This window comes from Nannospalax galili, unplaced genomic scaffold, assembly GCF_000622305.1.
Source record: "Nannospalax galili isolate Female #2095 unplaced genomic scaffold, S.galili_v1.0 scaffold1435, whole genome shotgun sequence".
In the NCBI taxonomy this organism is placed as follows: Eukaryota; Metazoa; Chordata; class Mammalia; order Rodentia; family Spalacidae; genus Nannospalax; species Nannospalax galili.
This window is the reverse complement of record NW_008335609.1, coordinates 38222-55776: the sequence shown is the minus strand read 5'-3', so window position 1 is coordinate 55776 and position 17555 is coordinate 38222. Positions and strand designations below refer to the sequence as shown.

At 45.6% G+C, this 17555-nt stretch overlaps 1 protein-coding gene across 1 annotated transcript; it reads right to left on the bottom strand.

The window, feature by feature from the left end:
* Positions 1–2249: 2249 nt before the first annotated feature.
* Positions 2250–3449, bottom strand: LOC103731964 (retrotransposon Gag-like protein 8B). Its single transcript, XM_008830474.3, has one exon. It carries the CDS (start codon positions 3328–3330, stop codon positions 2989–2991), a length of 342 nt encoding a protein of 113 aa, XP_008828696.1. The 5' UTR covers positions 3331–3449; the 3' UTR covers positions 2250–2988.
* Positions 3450–17555: the final 14106 nt, after the last annotated feature.

The window sequence follows — 17555 nt, the reverse complement described above, 5'->3', positions numbered from 1 at the left end:
CCTATGCTGGGGCAACTACTTTACCTGAACGCTGCTAAGAGCATGCTTGACTATGCGCAATGGTGCTTGCTATCAAGGGTATCTACATGGCATAAAGCTACACAGACATGGGTGTTGAGGCAGGTAGAGGAAAGCAGTGTCCTGGACTCCAGAATTGATAAGAAAAAGTACTTTAACCACAGGTCACAAGTTCTGTTAGGCTTAGCTAGTTTCCCTCTTAGCAGACAAGGTCTCTGGTTTTTAAGGGTATGCCAAGAGGTCTTGAGGGAGTTTTCATAAGACTCTGCACTAAGTACTGGTCTTTACTTATTCTATTTATGTATGCTAAGGCAATAAATACACAGTAGGACAAGAACTCAGAGTCTCTGTTCCCTCAGCAGAGAGCCTCTTGCTAAGCCCATTCAGATTCTAATTAAATGTTGTGCCTTTTCCTTCATGCTGCTCCATTCCTCTTCAAGGACTCTCTGAACCCCTGTAGCACTGGACATAGCTGCCTTGGTCTTTGTTTCCTACTTTCTACGACTGGGAGAGAGTAAGTAACTATTTTTTAGCTAGAACTGGTGCGTCATGCTTGTAATTAGGCAGGTAGAGGGGCAAGAGGATTGCCATGCGTTCAAGGCCAGGCTGGCCTAGAGTAAGACCCTGTGAGGAGAGGGGGTGGGAGGGGGAGAGGGAGAGAGAGAGAGAATAAGTACCTCTTTATAAATTATCCAGTCTTCAGTGTACTGTTATGGCAGTCTGAAATGGAATAAGTCAAACAGCAAAAGCTGATCTTTTCAAATGAAGACAGAAGAAACTATTCAATTCCTAGCACTTACATGGTGGCTAACAACTACCTGTAACTATAGTTCCAAAGGATCCAACAACCTATTCTGGCCTCCAAGGGCACTGTATGACATGGGTGCACTTACATGCATGCAAGCTAAACACTCATACACATAAAATTTAAAAAAGAAATATATTTTAAAGTTAATTGCACAGCCTTTTAATCTTACACAGAATATTGTTCTACAAGCCCACTTTTGAATCATCCAGTCAAGATACTTAACTTTGCTAAACCAGTGAGTGAGGGTACATGCTTTTTACAGCATTATATACCTAAGGGTTAAGCTATACCTATATCATAAGAAGTGATGTTTCTGTCTGTTATATTAGCTTACTTTTTATATTTTATTTTTACTTTATGTGTATGAATGTATTGCCGGCATGTATGTGAGTGCACCCCTGTTGTGCAATGCTGAGGTCAGAAAATAGCATTGGGTTCCCCTAGAACTAGAGTAAAGGACAGTTCTTAGTTGCCATGTGGGTACTGGGAATTGAACCCGGGTCTTCTGCAAGAGCAGTCAGTGCTCCTTAACTGTTGAGCCATCACTCTAGCCCCTTAGTTTATTTTTCTTGATGAGTCAATTAGCTTTTTTTGTTTGTTTTTGTTTTGGTGGGTTTTTTTTTTTTTGAGAGAAGTCCTCAACCTGTACCCATGGCTGGCATGGCCTGGATCTCACTTAGTAGTCTAGGCTGTACTCAAAACCTTATTTCTCCTCCTTCAGCCTCCCAACTACTGGGATTACAGGTGTGTGAGATACCACACCTGGCTTTTTTTGTGTCATTTAGTCAGCCTTTCACTATATATTGCAAGTTGACTTCAAACTTGCCATTCTTCTAAGCCTCCTAAGTGCTGAGATTACAGATGTACACCACCATACCTAACTCAGAATTGATTATATATCTTCATTGTCCTGCAGGTTATCAACCAGGTTTGTGCTTAAATTAGCAATGTCACTCTGTATTCCCCATAATCTATATAATCAAGACACTGTGAATACATTTATAAAGTTTTTTTTTGTTCCCTGAGTAATGTTAAATAACTTTGACGGATACAATCAGTGTGGTATTTATGGTTAATGCTAATTATAAAATTGTGTTTCAACACATTTTTTGAAATCAGGAATCTTTTCTAAGAATACTCCTGAATCACACTTGACACACTGCTTTAGCCAAATAACATAATGAAGATGACAATAAAGTAAAGACCTATTTCCTAAATGTTTATTAAAAAATCTTAAGTGATTTAGAGAATTCATTGTCTACAAGTGAATGTCACCATGTGGTCTATATCCCCAGGTCACAAAAGGATTTTACCTTAGAGGTTACTATCAGCCATTGAATGGCAGAACACACAGCTCTTGAACAAGAACTGGATGGCATTTCCAGGTCCAGGGAGGGAAGGTGCCAGACGAATCAAGCCTCAGTTGTCTTTTCAAACAGCATCTGACATTTATTGAAAGTAAGGAAAAGGCTTTTGTACAAGAAGAGTAGAAGAGCTGGAAAGAGGACAGGGGTTACTGTGTTGAACAAAAGGCACACACATCAGAGAGACAGCTGCAGAATTCAGAGGAAAACTGGATTGTGGGGGAAACGAACTGTTCCACTGGACACAAGGAGTCACAAGAGGCCTCTGGGGGCAGGGAGGAAATGGTCCCGCTGAAGGTGAAGCAAGGTCCACAGGCTCTGGGCAGCTCAGGTACCTCCAAGGGAAGTCCAGATGACTAGGAGCAGCAGGGTCCAGCAGGGATGGCGGGTGTCCGCGGCAGCGGCAGGGCGGGCGTGTGGGCAGATGGGTGCAGTCCGTTGGTGTGGCAGGAGACAGCTGGCAGCGGTGTGTGCAGTATGTAACGGGAGCTCATCTTGCTGGAGCCCAGGCCAGAGTCCAAATGTGCACGGGAGGGGCTGAGCTGTCAGCCCGGGGAGGCCTGTGCTCCAGAGCCAGGCCCAGAGGCCAGAGCAGCGGGAGCCTGGAGCGCTATTCCTGGAACAAAGGCAAGCACGACGCGACGCGGGAGGGGACAGGTGCACGCACGGGAGAGCGGAGCGCGCGGGGACTCGAGGGGGAGGGAGGCGCCGGGGAGGGAGGGCGCCGGGGCGGCTGGTGGCGGTGAGGGCGCAGCCGCAGCCCACCCTCCAGGAGCCCAGGCCCCAGCGGCTCGCCGCCTAGAAGTCCTCGTCCTCCTCCCATCCAAACACCCGCTTCATCTCGGCCAGGAAGCCGCGGTAATCGCTGAGCAGGGGACTGTCCTTCTCGATGTAGGGGATCACCCATTGCAGGGCCGGGCCCTTGAGGCGGGTGATGAGGAACGTCACCTTGCGCTCGTCGCTGGAGAAGGTCTTGTCGTCCACGAACATGTAGGAGCCGGTCTGCACGATGAACTCCGGGAGCCGGTCGGTGTCGCCGTCAAACATCTCGGGAAAGGGGATCGGGTTCCTCCAGCGACGTCTAGAGCGCCGGATGGGCCAGGACATGAAGGCCTTCATCAGCTGCACCCGGCCTTCCATGGCGCTGTGCGGGCTGGGCTGCGATCCTGGGCGTTCGGCTGGGCTTCTGGGGCTCTGCCCTGCTCAGAGGCTGTCAGGGGCAAGGCGTCGCCGGAAGTGCGTGTTCCCGGAGGCGGGCCCAGGTTCTCAGGAAGGGGTGTGGTATTGATTGTGGGCGGGGCCATAGGCTTTCTTTAGTGTGTCTGTGGTCTCTGCTCAAAGGGCTAGTGGTCATCAGTGTTGGCACAGTATAGGTACTATCAGGGGTAGGGGACTATGCTGGAGCATTCCTAAGGCCTTCATCCAGGAGGTGTGGGGCTAGTATGGTGGTTCAGATCTGTAATACCAGTACTTTGGAAGCTGAGGCAGCGGGATTACTATGAGTTGGAGGTCACACTGGCCTTCAGAATGAGACCCAGTCTTAGAAAAGCAACAGTGCTGTAGACATAGCTCAAAGCACTTGACTGGTATGCTGAAGATCTCTTCATTCCGCAGCCATTCCACCACCACCATTCAGGATGTGGTGGGAGGAAGGTCAGAGGAAGTCCACGGTTTCCCTAGGGAAACTGAGATTATGGAAGTTTGTGATGAGGTTACAGCTGGCCCTGCTGTGTTGTAGAGCATGCATCTGTTCTGGAACTGCAGTTAGTCTAGTGTATATTCTCTGTCTCGTGGTATTTTCCTTCAGGGGTTCCTTCAGAGTCTGATCCTTGACACTTTGGGAAAATTCATTAATGTTTTTGTAGTAAGTCCTTTGATGTGCATTACTCTTATGCTGTCTTATGATTAAAAGGCATTATGAGGCATATCACAGAAATGATGTCTCTCATCAGTGTGTTCCTGTTATCAATATTTTTTCTTATTTATTTTGCACCTTGCTGTGTCACTCAGGCTAGCCTTGAATTTTTGGCAATTCTCACCTCACCCTCCTAAAGTGCTGAGCTTACAGATATGAGCTACCATGCCCAACTTTGGAATGGCTTTACCAGAATAAAACTGAAGTATTCGGAAGGTATAAGCCATTCTGGAAACACTAGGGAATAATTTCTTCCCTATTCATTTTGGTGTTGCAAGAATTCAGTTCATTGTAGTTGTAGAGTTGAAGTATTTTTCTTTATACATTAAGTTCATCTCCACCTCATAGAAAACCATCACACAAAGGCCCTTTTCCTCTGTCTTCAAAGTAAACAATAGTGGCTGGGACTTTCTGGAGTGACATCTAACTCTGTTTCTTAAACTCTTATGAGTTGATGTGATTGACTAATCCAGAATGATCTCATTTTAAATCCAACTGATTTGCGCATATGGTTCTGAGACTTAAATTGCCACTTGCCTGATATATTCAGGTACTAAGGATCAGGACACAGGTATCTTTGGAGCAAAATTATTTCTGTCTACTATGTTCTTTTTCCTTTAGTACAGTTAATTATTACTGATTTTTGCTTGCTAAATTAAACTTGCACCAGGTATGATAGTTCTCACCTGCAAGCCCAATAACAAGAGGTGGAGGCAGAAGTATCTTGAGATTGAGACCAGGCTGAGTTACATAGCAAAAATGTCTCAAAAAATAAAATGCTGGGCTGGAGAGATGACCCATCAGGTCAAAGTGCTTGCTGTGCAACCGGGGCAACCTTAATTCCATTTCCGGAACCCATGTCCCCCGACCTGCACTCATATACACATATAATACACACATACAATAATAATACACATATACAATAATAATAAATGAAATGTATCCTGGGCTAGGATGTAGTTAAGTTGGCAGTGTGCCTGCTTTACCCACACAAGGCTCTAGGTTAGCCACACATTTTTTAAAAAAAATCCTCGTATTCTTGAGACAAATGTCAGTAAATCATAGTGCATCATCCTTATATTACTAAATAAGGCAAATGGATAAATTATGACATATTCATGCAGTGGAATTTTATACTAGGACACACAATGGTGTGGATGAATGCTACAGATAATAATTGTGTACAAGAGTTGAGACACAAAATGATTGGTTCTACATTATGCCAATGTCCAGAAGAGGCATAACTAAGCCAGGTGTGATGATGCATGCCTTTAATTCCAGTATTTGGGAGGCAGAGTGTGCTGGATAACTTTAGTTGTCAACTTGACACACCTGGGTAGAGGGAGTCACAATTGGGGAATTTCCTCCATTGGACTGGCCTGTGGCCATATGTGTGGGGTGTTTTCTTGAGTTTTGAGTGATCCGGGAGGGCCCAGCCCACTGTGACCAGTGCCACCCCTGGGCAGATTGTTCTGTATTGTATAAGAAAGCAGGCCAAGCATGGGCTGGGAGAGCAAGCCAGTAAGCAACAATCCTCCATGGCTTGTGCTTCAGCTCCTGTCTCCAGGTTCCTGCCCTGAGTTCCTACCTTAGTCTCTCTCAGTGATGAAATTTGACCTGAGAGATATAAGCCAAATAAACCATTTCCTCTCCAATTTGGTATTGGTCTGAGTGTTTTGTCACGGCAATTGAAGGCAAACTAGAACACAGTGGCAGGCGGTTCTCTGTAAGATGGAAGCCAGCCTGGTCTACCTAATGAGTCCAGACCTGCTTGGGGTACAGGGAGACTCTGTCTCAAAAAGTCCCAAAAATGGTTAAAAAAAAAGAATAGGCAAAACTAAATGCTTACAGAATACAGAATATTGGTTATTTCATGGGAGAGAGCCTATAAAGTCACATGAAGGAAACATAAAATGCAAAAAAATCTCAAAGTAGCCTTAATGTGGTAGATTAAGCTACTTTTAAATCCTAATGGCACTTAGTACTGTCAGGGTTTTTTTGTTGTTGTTGTAGATCTTTCTGTTGGTTTGGTTTGGTTTTAGCCATTCCATTAGGTATGAACTGGTAATTTGTGGTTTTAATTATCAATTATCTAATAATGCTAACCCCACACACGTGCCTTTTTTTCCTTGATAGTCTCCTTCTAGCCTCAGCTGACCTGGAACTCGCTATGTAAACCAGGCTGGACTTGATCTCATGGAGATCCACCTGTGTCTGTCTCTGCTTCCCTAGTGATGGGATTAAAGACATGCGCCACTACACCTGGCTTACTTCCCCCATCATTTTTTGGAAAAAGTTTCATGTAGCCAAGCTTGGCCTCAAACTTGTTAGGCAGCAGAGGCTGTCCTTGAACACCTGGTACTCCTGCCTTCACCTCCAGAGTATTGGGAATACAGGGGTGCACTGTTAGATTTTTGGAGGATAAAAGGAAAGATAGAGGAGTAGGAGACAAGAAACCAGAGCCAGACCTGCAACAGGCAAGGAATAGATCTTCCTTTATTCCAAGACGATTGGGTAGTGGTTATACAAAAGTTGTGAGACACAGCTGCACTTTGTGGGAAGTTGAATTAGTGCCCTGGTTTGGTGTCCTTAAGGGTCTCTTTCCTCTTGTCTCTTAAGGGTGCATTATATATAGCACTAAAGGAGAGAGGTGGGTTCCACAAACAGCCTCTCTCAGTCCTGGAAGTGGCAAATTGATAAGGCTTGAGCAAGGCCAGGCTGCCAATTTAGGGCCAGTTAGACACTTTAAGTGATTTATGGCTTTCCCTAATGAGGCTTGTGTCAATTCTTTTTTAAATTTAAAATTACGTTTATTTATTTTATATGTCTATGTGTGTGTGTGTGTGTGTGTGTGTGTGTGTGTGTGTGTTTGCCATGTATTATCTTTTCTGGTGAAGTGCCTATTCACATGGTGCTCTCATTTATTTCATGTGATTTAATTTTTAGCTTTGTTGTTTTGAGAGTTCTATATATATCCTGATTCAACTACTCATTAGATAGAACTCATTATTTCGTCCAGCTTTGCCCTGTGTTTTTATTGTATTGCCAGTGTATTTTGTAGTTTGCAAGTCTTTTGATTTGATGAAGTCCAATTTGTGAAATTTCATTTTATTGTACTTTGCGGGGCATAGTTAAGACATGTTTGCCTAGTCTTAGCTTACGGAGTTTTTTTCCACCGCATTCTTATACTAATTTTGTACACAGTGTTGATGTAGGGCCAAATGAAATATTTAAGGAAAATAAGGATTTTAATCTTTGTCTTCTGTCTCAGTAGAGTTCAGCTGATAAGTTTGTGGTTAAGACGCTGTCACAGCTAGATAGGACTATGGCTTTAGAAAAAAACTGGTAACACCTTTGGCACCTATCTGAGCATGGGGACATCACTTTCCAAGCCCCAGACAATTCTAGCAAGCACCTCCAACCTCCTGCCTTTCTTTGGAAACTTTTGAACTTTTTTTGAGAAATGGAGCTTTACTGTGATGCTTTTGAATATATATAATTCTTATTAATATAGAACCCTATAAGATGTATGTATTCCCCTTAATAGGTGTTCAGAACTTTGAGACAGGAGTATCTCTGGGGCAAGGCTACAGCCTAAATAAACTTGCTTCCTGAGTCTCCTGGTGTTATTTGTCCTGCAACAGAGTGAAATATAGATTAAAATTTATTTTTTAATTTATTGAGAATTCAATACATGAATATAATGTAAAATTCACCCCATCCCCTCCCCCAACTCCTCCACAATCCCGCAACACTTTCCTTCCCAAGTTCATGTACTCTTTTTTTTTTTTTGGTCTTTTTTGAGACAGGGTCTCCCTGTAGCCCCAGCTGTCCTGGAACTCACTATGTATACCAGGCTGGCCTTGAACTCACAGAGATCCACCTGCCTCTGCTTTCCGAGTGCTGGGATTAAAGGCACGCGCCACCACGCCCGGCCAATGTACTCTTTTTTAAATCCACTGAGTTCACTTAGTGTAACCAGTGTGTACATGTGTATAGCACTACGTTGGAAAATGAACAGCCTATAGGTGTGTGTGTGTGTGTGTGTGTGTGTGTGTGTATGACAACTTCCTTTGAGACAAAAACATTCCATCGTGAAGGGAAACTCATTAGGCTCAGAAAGTAAACAATTCAGCCGGGCATGGTGGTGCACCCCTTTAATCCCAGCACTTGGGAGGCAGGCGGATCTCTGTGAGTTCAAGGCCAGCCTAGTCTACATAGTGAGTTCCGGGACAGCTGAGGCTACCCGGAGACCCTCTCTCAAAAAGACCAAAAAAAAAAAAAAAGTAAACAATTCAAAGACTTCAGGAAGTTCCTGAAACTGACCAGATACACTAGGCCCTTCCTGCCCTCCAAATATACAGAAATAGTAAGGGCTGCTGAAAAACTCACTCAAACAAGTGAGATGCCTATGAAAAGACTCCTGTCTTTTGAGCTGCCTGCAGGCTGTGCAGTGTATTCAGAGTTTCCAGATTTTGAGAGCCTTTACTCATGCTAAGCTGGGCTTTTAGTGATGCAACTGTCTTTGAGTCATTTCTGGTCCTATAAGTAACCTCTCAATCTATATACCTCTAAGTAACCCCAATAAAACTCATTGTTTCACCAAATTGGACTTTGGTGCTATCCTTACTTTGGCCTGTCATAGGTTCCCTATCTGGCGTGAATATATGTTTGCTCATTCTTAAATTTATTTTGGTTAGAGAGGGGCTTATGGGTGGTGAGGACACATGCCAAGGTACATGTATGGAGGTCAGAGGACAACTTGTGAGAGTTGGTTCTTTCTGTCCACTAAGTGGGTCCTGGCGATCAAACTCACATAGTCAAGAATCGGCAGGACTCTACCTGCTGAGCCTTCTCACCAGCCCCAATTCTCTTTCAAAATTTGGTTTCACTACTGTCAGTTCTTTGCATTTCCCTAAGAATTTTAGGAATGATTTTGGGAGAATTGATAGCCTAGCAATATTGAGTTCTCCAACCCATGAATGTTTATCTCTCCATACACAGATATTCTATAATTTATGCATTGAACATTCTGTAGTGCTCAGTGTCCAAGACTTTTGTAATGGCTAACCCTTTTAAAAATTTTTTTATTTTGTTTGTATGTTATGTGTATGAACCACATAGTGGCTAACAACCATCCATAACTCCAGTTCCAGGGGATCCAATGCCCTCTTCTGATCTCCATGGGCATTGCATAACATGGGTGCACTTACATTCAAGTGGGCAATACACTCATACACAAAATAAAAATAATAAATATATTTTAAATAAATTAAATAAGTAGTTTTTAATTTGTATGTTATGTATATGAGTGATGTGCAGTGCCCAAGGAGCCCAGAAGAGAGTGTCAGATACCCTGGAACTGGAGTTACAGACAGTTGTTAGTGGCTATGTAGGTGCTGGGAACTGAACTGAGGTCCTCTGTAAGAGAAGTAAATGATTTTAAGCAATGAGCCACCATGTGTGTATGGGCTACTGAACCCAGATCCTCTGCAAGAGCAGCAAATACTCTTAACTGCTGAGCCATCTCTCCAGCCCTGTGGTTAACTGATTTAAAGATTTTGTGGTGTTTATTTTTCAGTTTCAAATTCACATTGTTTGTTACTAGAAATATAATTTATATATTCATGGTATTTTCTCAAATGTTGAAAAACAAATTTCTTGTTCCTGTATTTTTATTGAATCTAGAGAATCTTTTTACGTACATGATTATGTTGCCTTTTAATAAGGATTTACCATCATCCTGACTGATCTGAATGTCTTTTATCTGTTTCCTTTTCTTATTTTGTATTCATAGAAAAGCAAAAAACAGTTTTCTTTTTCAACTTTAAGTGTGATATTCACATTAGGGCTTTTTGTAGATGCAGTTCATCAGTTTAAGGATTCCATTCCTTGTTTGCTGAGAGATTTATTAGGAGCCATGTGACGTGGAAATTCTTTGGGAGGCATTGACCATAGATAAATGAAAACATGTTCACAAACATGTTTCCAAAACTGGAAACATGGCAAATGTCCTTAATGGGTCAATGGATCATAAAATTTTTTCATTTTCACACCATAGCATACTGAGTCTTAAGTTGGCCTCCATCATCTCAAGCATCTGATTATATATATATATATATATTTTTTTTTTTTTTTGAGACACGGTCTCCCTGTAGCCCCACCTGGCCTGGAATTCACTATAAAAACCAGGCTGGCCTCTATCTCACAGAGATCCACCTATCTTTGCCTCTTGAGTAGAAGGATTAAAGACGTGGGCTACTGCAACGGGCATAGTTTTACATAACATTTTTTATGTTTTTACAGAGACAAGGGCTCAGTATGTGGCCCTGGATGGCCTGAAATTTGCTATGTAGACTGGGTTGGCCTCAAACTAACAGAGATCCGCCAGCTTCTGCTTCTGGAGTGTTGAGATTAAAGTCATGCAGCACCACATTCAGTCCTTACATAACTTTTATTGAATTATTTTTTTTTACAATTTCATACATGTATAAAGTGCATTCTGATTACTGTAACCCTCTCACCTCTCTAATCTGCCCCCCCCGCCCCTGCCTCTATTACTCCCTCTCTCTACAAGTTTTTTCCCCACATTCATCTTATTTTTTTAGATCCTTTGAGTTTAACCGTTTGTGTCACTATTTGGGTGACCATGGGTTTGGGATTATCCATCTAATGGACACCTTACTGAATTTACAATGCAAGACAATGGCTGTCCCTCCCCTAGAACCCTTTAGTAGCCAATAGTTCAGCAGAGAGGCCCCATGAGCCTCTCCCTGATTCATAATTGACTGCTGATAGGCCTAGTCTCGGTTAGACCCATTGCAAGCAGCCACAGCTATTGTGAGGTCATAACTGCACTGGCTGTGCCATGCCCAGAAGACAGCATTTCACAGCCCCTCTTCATATCTTCTGGATTTACATTCTTTCTGCCTCTTCTTCCATGAAGATTCCTGAGCATTGGGGCAGGGGGATGTTATAAATGTTCTGCTTATAGCTGAGCTCTCAATCACCACTTAATTCTCAGCACCTTGATGCTGGTGCCTGCCGGCAATGATCGAACAGAACCTGAAACAGGAGTGAGGATTAAAGAATACAAGTAAAACTTGTTTCGGGAGGGCTGCAAATCTTTATTTTCCAGCCTCGAGTTTATTTCCAGTAGATCTTATATACAGTTTTTGCTAGACATTACATCAGTCTCACAAGATTAGACCACCTTCTCAAGAGAGCCAAGAATCTGTCAGGTGATTACACAAATTCTAAACACACAATACCAGGAACAAGAAAACAAGAAAGCAGGAGTACTTGAAATAAATCAAATGTTCTGAAATTGAAATGTTCTTTTCACCTCAATAACTTTTCCCTGGGGTTGGGCTACTCAGTGAGAAGTCAGGCATGTCAGTTTTTCTAAAGATCAGACCACACAGCTCTCCACACCTTGAGCAGTGATGTGTCTCTGGATTCCCCTCTATTCATTGCAGACTTCTCTGATTAAGGCCTGAGCGTGGCGTTTGTCTATGGGTATAAACACAATTATTTAGAAGGCAGCTTGGCACCATGACACTTTAGCTAAAGATTAATAAGTTCGCCCCAGGGTCTAAGACATCAGCTATGGATTTTTGACCATGTTTACAGTAAGATGATTATATTTTTCAGTGTGGATGGGGACTGAGACCTACAACTTAGCAATAGAATGTGAGAAAGGTGATGAGATAGCCCTCCCATGACTGTTATTTTGTGCACAATTCTGTCTTGCTAACAGAATCATACTCTTATGCTGGCCATGAAGACTCAAGCCTCACTGTTGGGAACTGACTCTGCACAGGGCAACATGTATGAACAATTAAGAGCTTTCTTAACATTTAACTCTCCTTACTGTAACAATTTGTGACACTGTACTCTTTGAGTAGTCTACTTTGTTATTGTTTGCAAATATTTAGGGCTTTCTGTTTAATGCAAAACTACCAGATCTGCAGTGAGGGAGACAATATTGCTGAAAGACTCCAGGAGAAGGAAAATGTATTCACAGCATCTCATTCACTTGGAGGCCAAGGTTTCTGTGAAGGAATACTTAAAATACATGATGAATGACAGACAGGGAGGGGTGTGTTGGAGAGGATCCATAGAATTGCAAGCCAAACAGAGACCTTCTACTCTCCAGTGGCAGTGGCTCCACCTTAATCACACAATGCTGAGTCCTTGCCTCCTCCCTAGCTCCCAGGCTACCTACAATTGTCTGCCTCAGGAAACCTCAGTCCCACTTCTCAATTCAGATTCTGCCTCATTAGAGGCCCCCCACCTCTGTGATTTCCCCATCTCTACTAGTAATCCAAACAGTCTGCGCATTAGGGACTACCCAGTGCTTTGTGGGCAGAGCCTGGAAAGGTGCCTAAGTCCCCCTATGATTGCGCCCACCCAGAGCTTAAGTCCGCCTCCCTGCTTCTCTGTTGATCTTTGTGGAGCCTGGCAGAGATACACAAGTCCAGTGGGAGTAACCATAACACAATGGATGGTCGAGTGCAGTTGATAAAGGCCCTCTTGGTCCTTATACATCCAGCACTCTAGACATCCCTGGAGGAACCCAGTCCCCTTTCCCTAGATGTTTGACGGCAACACCAGCCAGCTCTGGAGTTCATTGTGCAGACCAACTCCTACATGTTCCTGGACAACAAGAACTTCTCCAGTAAAAGGTGACGTTCCTCATCACCTGCCTCAAGGCCCTGGCCCTGCAGTGGGCGATCCCCTACATCGAGAAGGACAGTCCCCTGCTCAGCAATTACCGCAGCTTCCTGGCTGAGATGAAGCAGGTGTTTGGATGGGAGGAGGACAAGGACTTCTAGGTGGTGAGCCCCTGGGGCCTGGGCTCCTGGGGGGTCAGGTGTTCCAATGCCATAGGTGCCTTTCCCCCATGCCTTCCAAGCAGCTGGAGTCTGGCCCCCCAATCCCCAGGCCGTGCTTGCCATTGTTCCAGGAATAGGGCTCCAAGTTCCAGCTGCTCCAGCCTCTGGGCCTGGTTCTGGAGCACAGGCCTCCTGGGGCTGACAGCTTAGCCCCTCCCATGCACATTTGGACTCTGGCCTGGCCTCCAGCAAGATGAATTCCTGTTACACACTGGACAGACCGCCTGACACTGCCAACTGTGGCTTCCTACCACACCAACACACTGTACAAATCTGCCCACAGTTCTGCCCTGCCACTGCCATCACTACCCACTGCACCCACCACCCCAAGGACTTAGTGATCTGAACTCAACCTTGGAGTTCATGGACATTGATTTAAATGACTGCCCTCCCTGAAAGGGCCAGCCAGCCTTTGACTTTGAGTGGAACCCATTTTCTCCTCACTCCCAGATATTTCCTATCATTTTGTCCAGCAGACTGCTTATTTTTTCCCAGAATCCAGTTTTATTCTGAATTTGCAGCTGGCTCTCTGATGTGTTTTTGTTCAACACAGTAACCCCTATACAGTCACCAGTTCATCTATACTACCCATACAAAAGTGATGTCCTTATTTTCAATAAACATTAGACACTATTAGAAGTCTTGAGGACTATGGTACCTTTCCTTCCCAGTCCTTGAAACGGGGTTCATTTCTCATCAAATGCTATACGTACTGCCATGCTCTGGCTGGCAGTGTCACAGAGGATTGAGTGACTTGCAGTGTCACAGAGGATTGTGACTTGCAGTGTCACAGAGGATTGAGCCCCATAGAGGTCCTGGAAATGGAAATCTTCCTGGCAATTAGTTCCACATTCCCTAGGAAATGAATTTGATCTAATGTTAACATGTCTTGAAGAGAGGTGGGAAAGTTGCTTGAAAAGTATTTCATTTCCAAAACCTATTGGAGAGAATAAATTCCAAACATTTGTTGAACACCAAAGTTTTATTTCAACATAGTTAATTAAGGTACCATTAGAGTTTGGTGATAACATTTGCAAAAAATATCATAAAGCAATATGGAAGGGGAAAGTGCAGGGGCCTGAGGCTAGGGGTGAGGCAGGATGGCGCCTAGAGGAAAAGGCCAGGGCGTGATCAGACTTGTTTGGCACCTAGAGGAAATGGCTGGAACATGGCCAGACTTGTTTTGAAGAATTGCTAATTGGCTCCTGTCATTTCCCTGCATCGTGCATCTTGGCAGCACGTGATCACCTCGCAAACGCTATGCTGTGCTATGGAGAGGAGACTGCATGCTCAAGTTGACCTTTAACATGATTGAACACTTGGTTGGGGAGGGGATTTTCCTTTGTGGTTTTTGCCTTCATAAGCCCTGTAATGCCTGTAATAAATGAGTTCCTGCTTGACTGGCTCCCTATCGTGTCTGATTGTCTCCAGGGGAGGCTGCGGGTAACGGGCAGACCGCTCACCTCCCTTTCCCTGGCTCCTTTGTCTGGCAGGATCCCCGACATCTGGCGCCCAACATGGTGCCCAAAGACCACTTGGACCCGCTATGGGAGCTGATCACCAGGGCTAATTGGGTGAGTACCGAGGGAAGTGAGACCCCAAGAGATGGGTAACGCAATGAGTAAAAGTGAGGACCCAGCGCTCATAGCGCTGAGACATATGCTGAGATCCAGGGAGTTAGAACAGTCTGATTCCTCATCAAAGAGCCTCTGGGAGGCTGCCCTGCATCTCGCTCCCTGGCTGCCTGCCAGCAATTTATTCCAGTGGGCTACCTGGGACCGGCTTGAATAACTGGTTCACAAGGCAGAGATCAATAGAGGGGAGGAACCACCCTTGGGGTTTTACCCCACAATCTCAGCCCTTAAGTCATGTTTTCAACCCGATCCGACCTCCCGGCATACCGGCCTTTGCCGGGTGGATAAGGTCGCAGGGGAAGATCAATGGGTCACGTTTGATGAGGAGAGAGCCCAATGATTGTAAGTGAAGCGCATACTATGGAGAGATCTGGAAAGGGGGGGGTGATGAGAATGGGAAAGATAAAGGGGGGACCCTGGGCGGTCAGGATGAGCTGAGGGAAATGACCCTTGGGGGGGCCCAATCTAGTCCATCAGAGCTCTCCGCTCCCATGGGACTGGTCCAGGCTTTCCCTGTAAACATCAACCCTGGACCCCAGCGCTCGGCTGCCTGGTACCCTTGGGAGGCTAGAGATCTTAAAGAATTAAAGAAGACGGTGGCCAAGGACAGCCCCGGGTCCCCCTGGGTCGACACCCTTCTCCAGGGCTTGGTACATCAACCCTGTATGGCCAAAGACTGGATGGATCTAGCCAAGGCAGTCCTCCCCAGCCCCTTGTTTATTAAATGGGCAGCACTATACCGAGAGGAATGTCAGGTCCAGGCGGAAAATAACCATGCCGCCAACCCCCCCCCGTCCCTATCACTTTCAGCATGCTGGCAGGGACCACGGATGCCTTTGCCATGGGCGCCCAGCAGGCAGCACTTCCGCCACCGTATACGGAACAGGTCAGGGCCCTTGGCCTCAAGGCCTTGCATAAGTTGGATATGGGCCTTACGGAGCCGCCCATATTGGGGATCCATCACAACTCGGGAGCCATTACATGAATTTGTAGATAGGGTTGAAAAGAGTCTAAAGAGAAAGTTTCCCCCTGGGCCGCTCAGAAAACAGTTCATAAAAATGAGAGAACAGTTCATAAAAATGCTAATATGGGATGGTATGAATGCCGACCATAGGGTCGCCTGCACAGGGTTAAAGGACTGTGGCCTCAAAGGATGTAGGGACCAAAACAAAGGCGACTGAGGTTATGGCCGTGGTCCTCAAGACACAGACAAGAGGCTCTAGCTACAGCCTTTAGAGAAGCCCTCACAGGCCTTAGGCTGCAGGATAGGCGCCCCAGGGCTTAGGACTAGAGATGTTTTGGGTGCGGCCAGCCCGGGCACCTAAAGAGAGACTGCCTGCAAGGGAAAACCCCTCTCAAGGTGGAGGAGGACAAGCCCAGGGCCCCATGCTCAAGCTGCCGCAAGGGGTTTCATTGGAAAAAGGACTGCTGGTCCAGGTATGATGTGGAGGGCAAACCTTTAAACTAGGTTTGGGGCAACCCCCAGCCCTGTCATCAAAAGGGGGAGGGTGCACAGGCCCTGGAGGGCCCACCGCCCACTGGACGGTCCCTATCATCCCAGGGCTCCACCCTAAGATAGACATCTTGATAGATGGGCAGAGGTTCCGGGGCATAATTGACACCAGGGCAGATAGGACCATCGTGAGGAAGGAATAAGTCCCCGGAAGGTGGCCCCTTGAGCCTGGCCCACAGGTGATGGGTGTTGGCAGCACCATGCCATCGTGGGAGCTTAAGAACTGGCTTTGCTGGCAGGACCCAGATGGTACTAAGGGGGAGATCAGACCTTTGGTGGCTGAGGGGCTTTCCTACAACCTCTTTGGGAGAGGCCTCCTGGGGGGGTGGATGTTTTTGTGACCACGGACAATAAGGAGTTTATCAAGGGGCTCCTTGATGATGAGGAAATGAACAGGGTTAGACACCCCCTTGACTGCTTCTCAAACTATGGGGGGAGGAGTCTGATTCTCCCTGGGTCCACCCCCAATCCTAGAGGCTACTGTTCCTCAAGTTCCTGCAATCTGATTGTCCCCAGGGAGCCCTGTTTGGGTGGAACAGTGGCCCTTGCCTGAGACAAAGCTCCAGGCTTTGAGGCATATTATACAGGAACAACTTATGCTGGGGCATATCCGCCCCTCCATGAGCCCTTGGAACACCCCTGTTTTTGTCATAAAAAGTCATCTGGCCAATGGAGGATGCTGCAGGACCTCCGTAAGGTCAATGCCAGAATGACGCTGGAAGGAGTCCCCTTGAGGGGACTGCCCTGGATACCCGCTATTCCCTCAGATCTATTTCTCATAGTTATAGATATCAAAGACTGCTTTTTCTCTATGCCCCTACAACCCCAAGATTGCGAGGTTTGCCTTCTCTGTGCCTTCCATCAACTTTAGCACGCCTGATGAAAGGTACGAATGGACAGTCTTGCCCCAAGGCATGGCCAATAGCCCAGCTTTCTCTCAGAGCTTCGTAAGAGCTCTCTTGAGCCCAACAGAGTCTTTGCCACATGCTACTGTATATGCCTACATGGATGATATAATCTTGGAGGCACCAAGTCCCCACCAATTACAAGAACTATATAGGGCCACTCAAAAATGCCTCCAGGCGGGAGGGCTTCAAGTGTCCTCAGACAAAATACAGACTGTTGCCCCCTTTAAGATTCTGGGGACTACACTGTTCATGGAGGGGGTGAGTCCCTTAAAGCTACAACTGGCTATTAAACCTAATATGACCTTGACAGAACTTCAAACTATTGGGGGAAATTAATTGGCTACGGTCCTGGATGCCCATCTCTACTGAGACACTGGAGCCCCTGTTCCAATTGTTAGTAGGTAAATAGCCATCAGAGCTAATCCATCTGAACCCGCAACACCTAGACATTTTACAGGGGGTCCAGGAGGCCCTGGACCAAGCCCACCTGGCCTGCTA

Excerpts from the sequence above, each read along its gene's own strand:
- LOC103731964 (XM_008830474.3), bottom strand. The coding sequence starts at position 3,330 with ATGGAAGGCCGGGTGCAGCTGATGAAGGCCTTCATGTCCTGGCCCATC.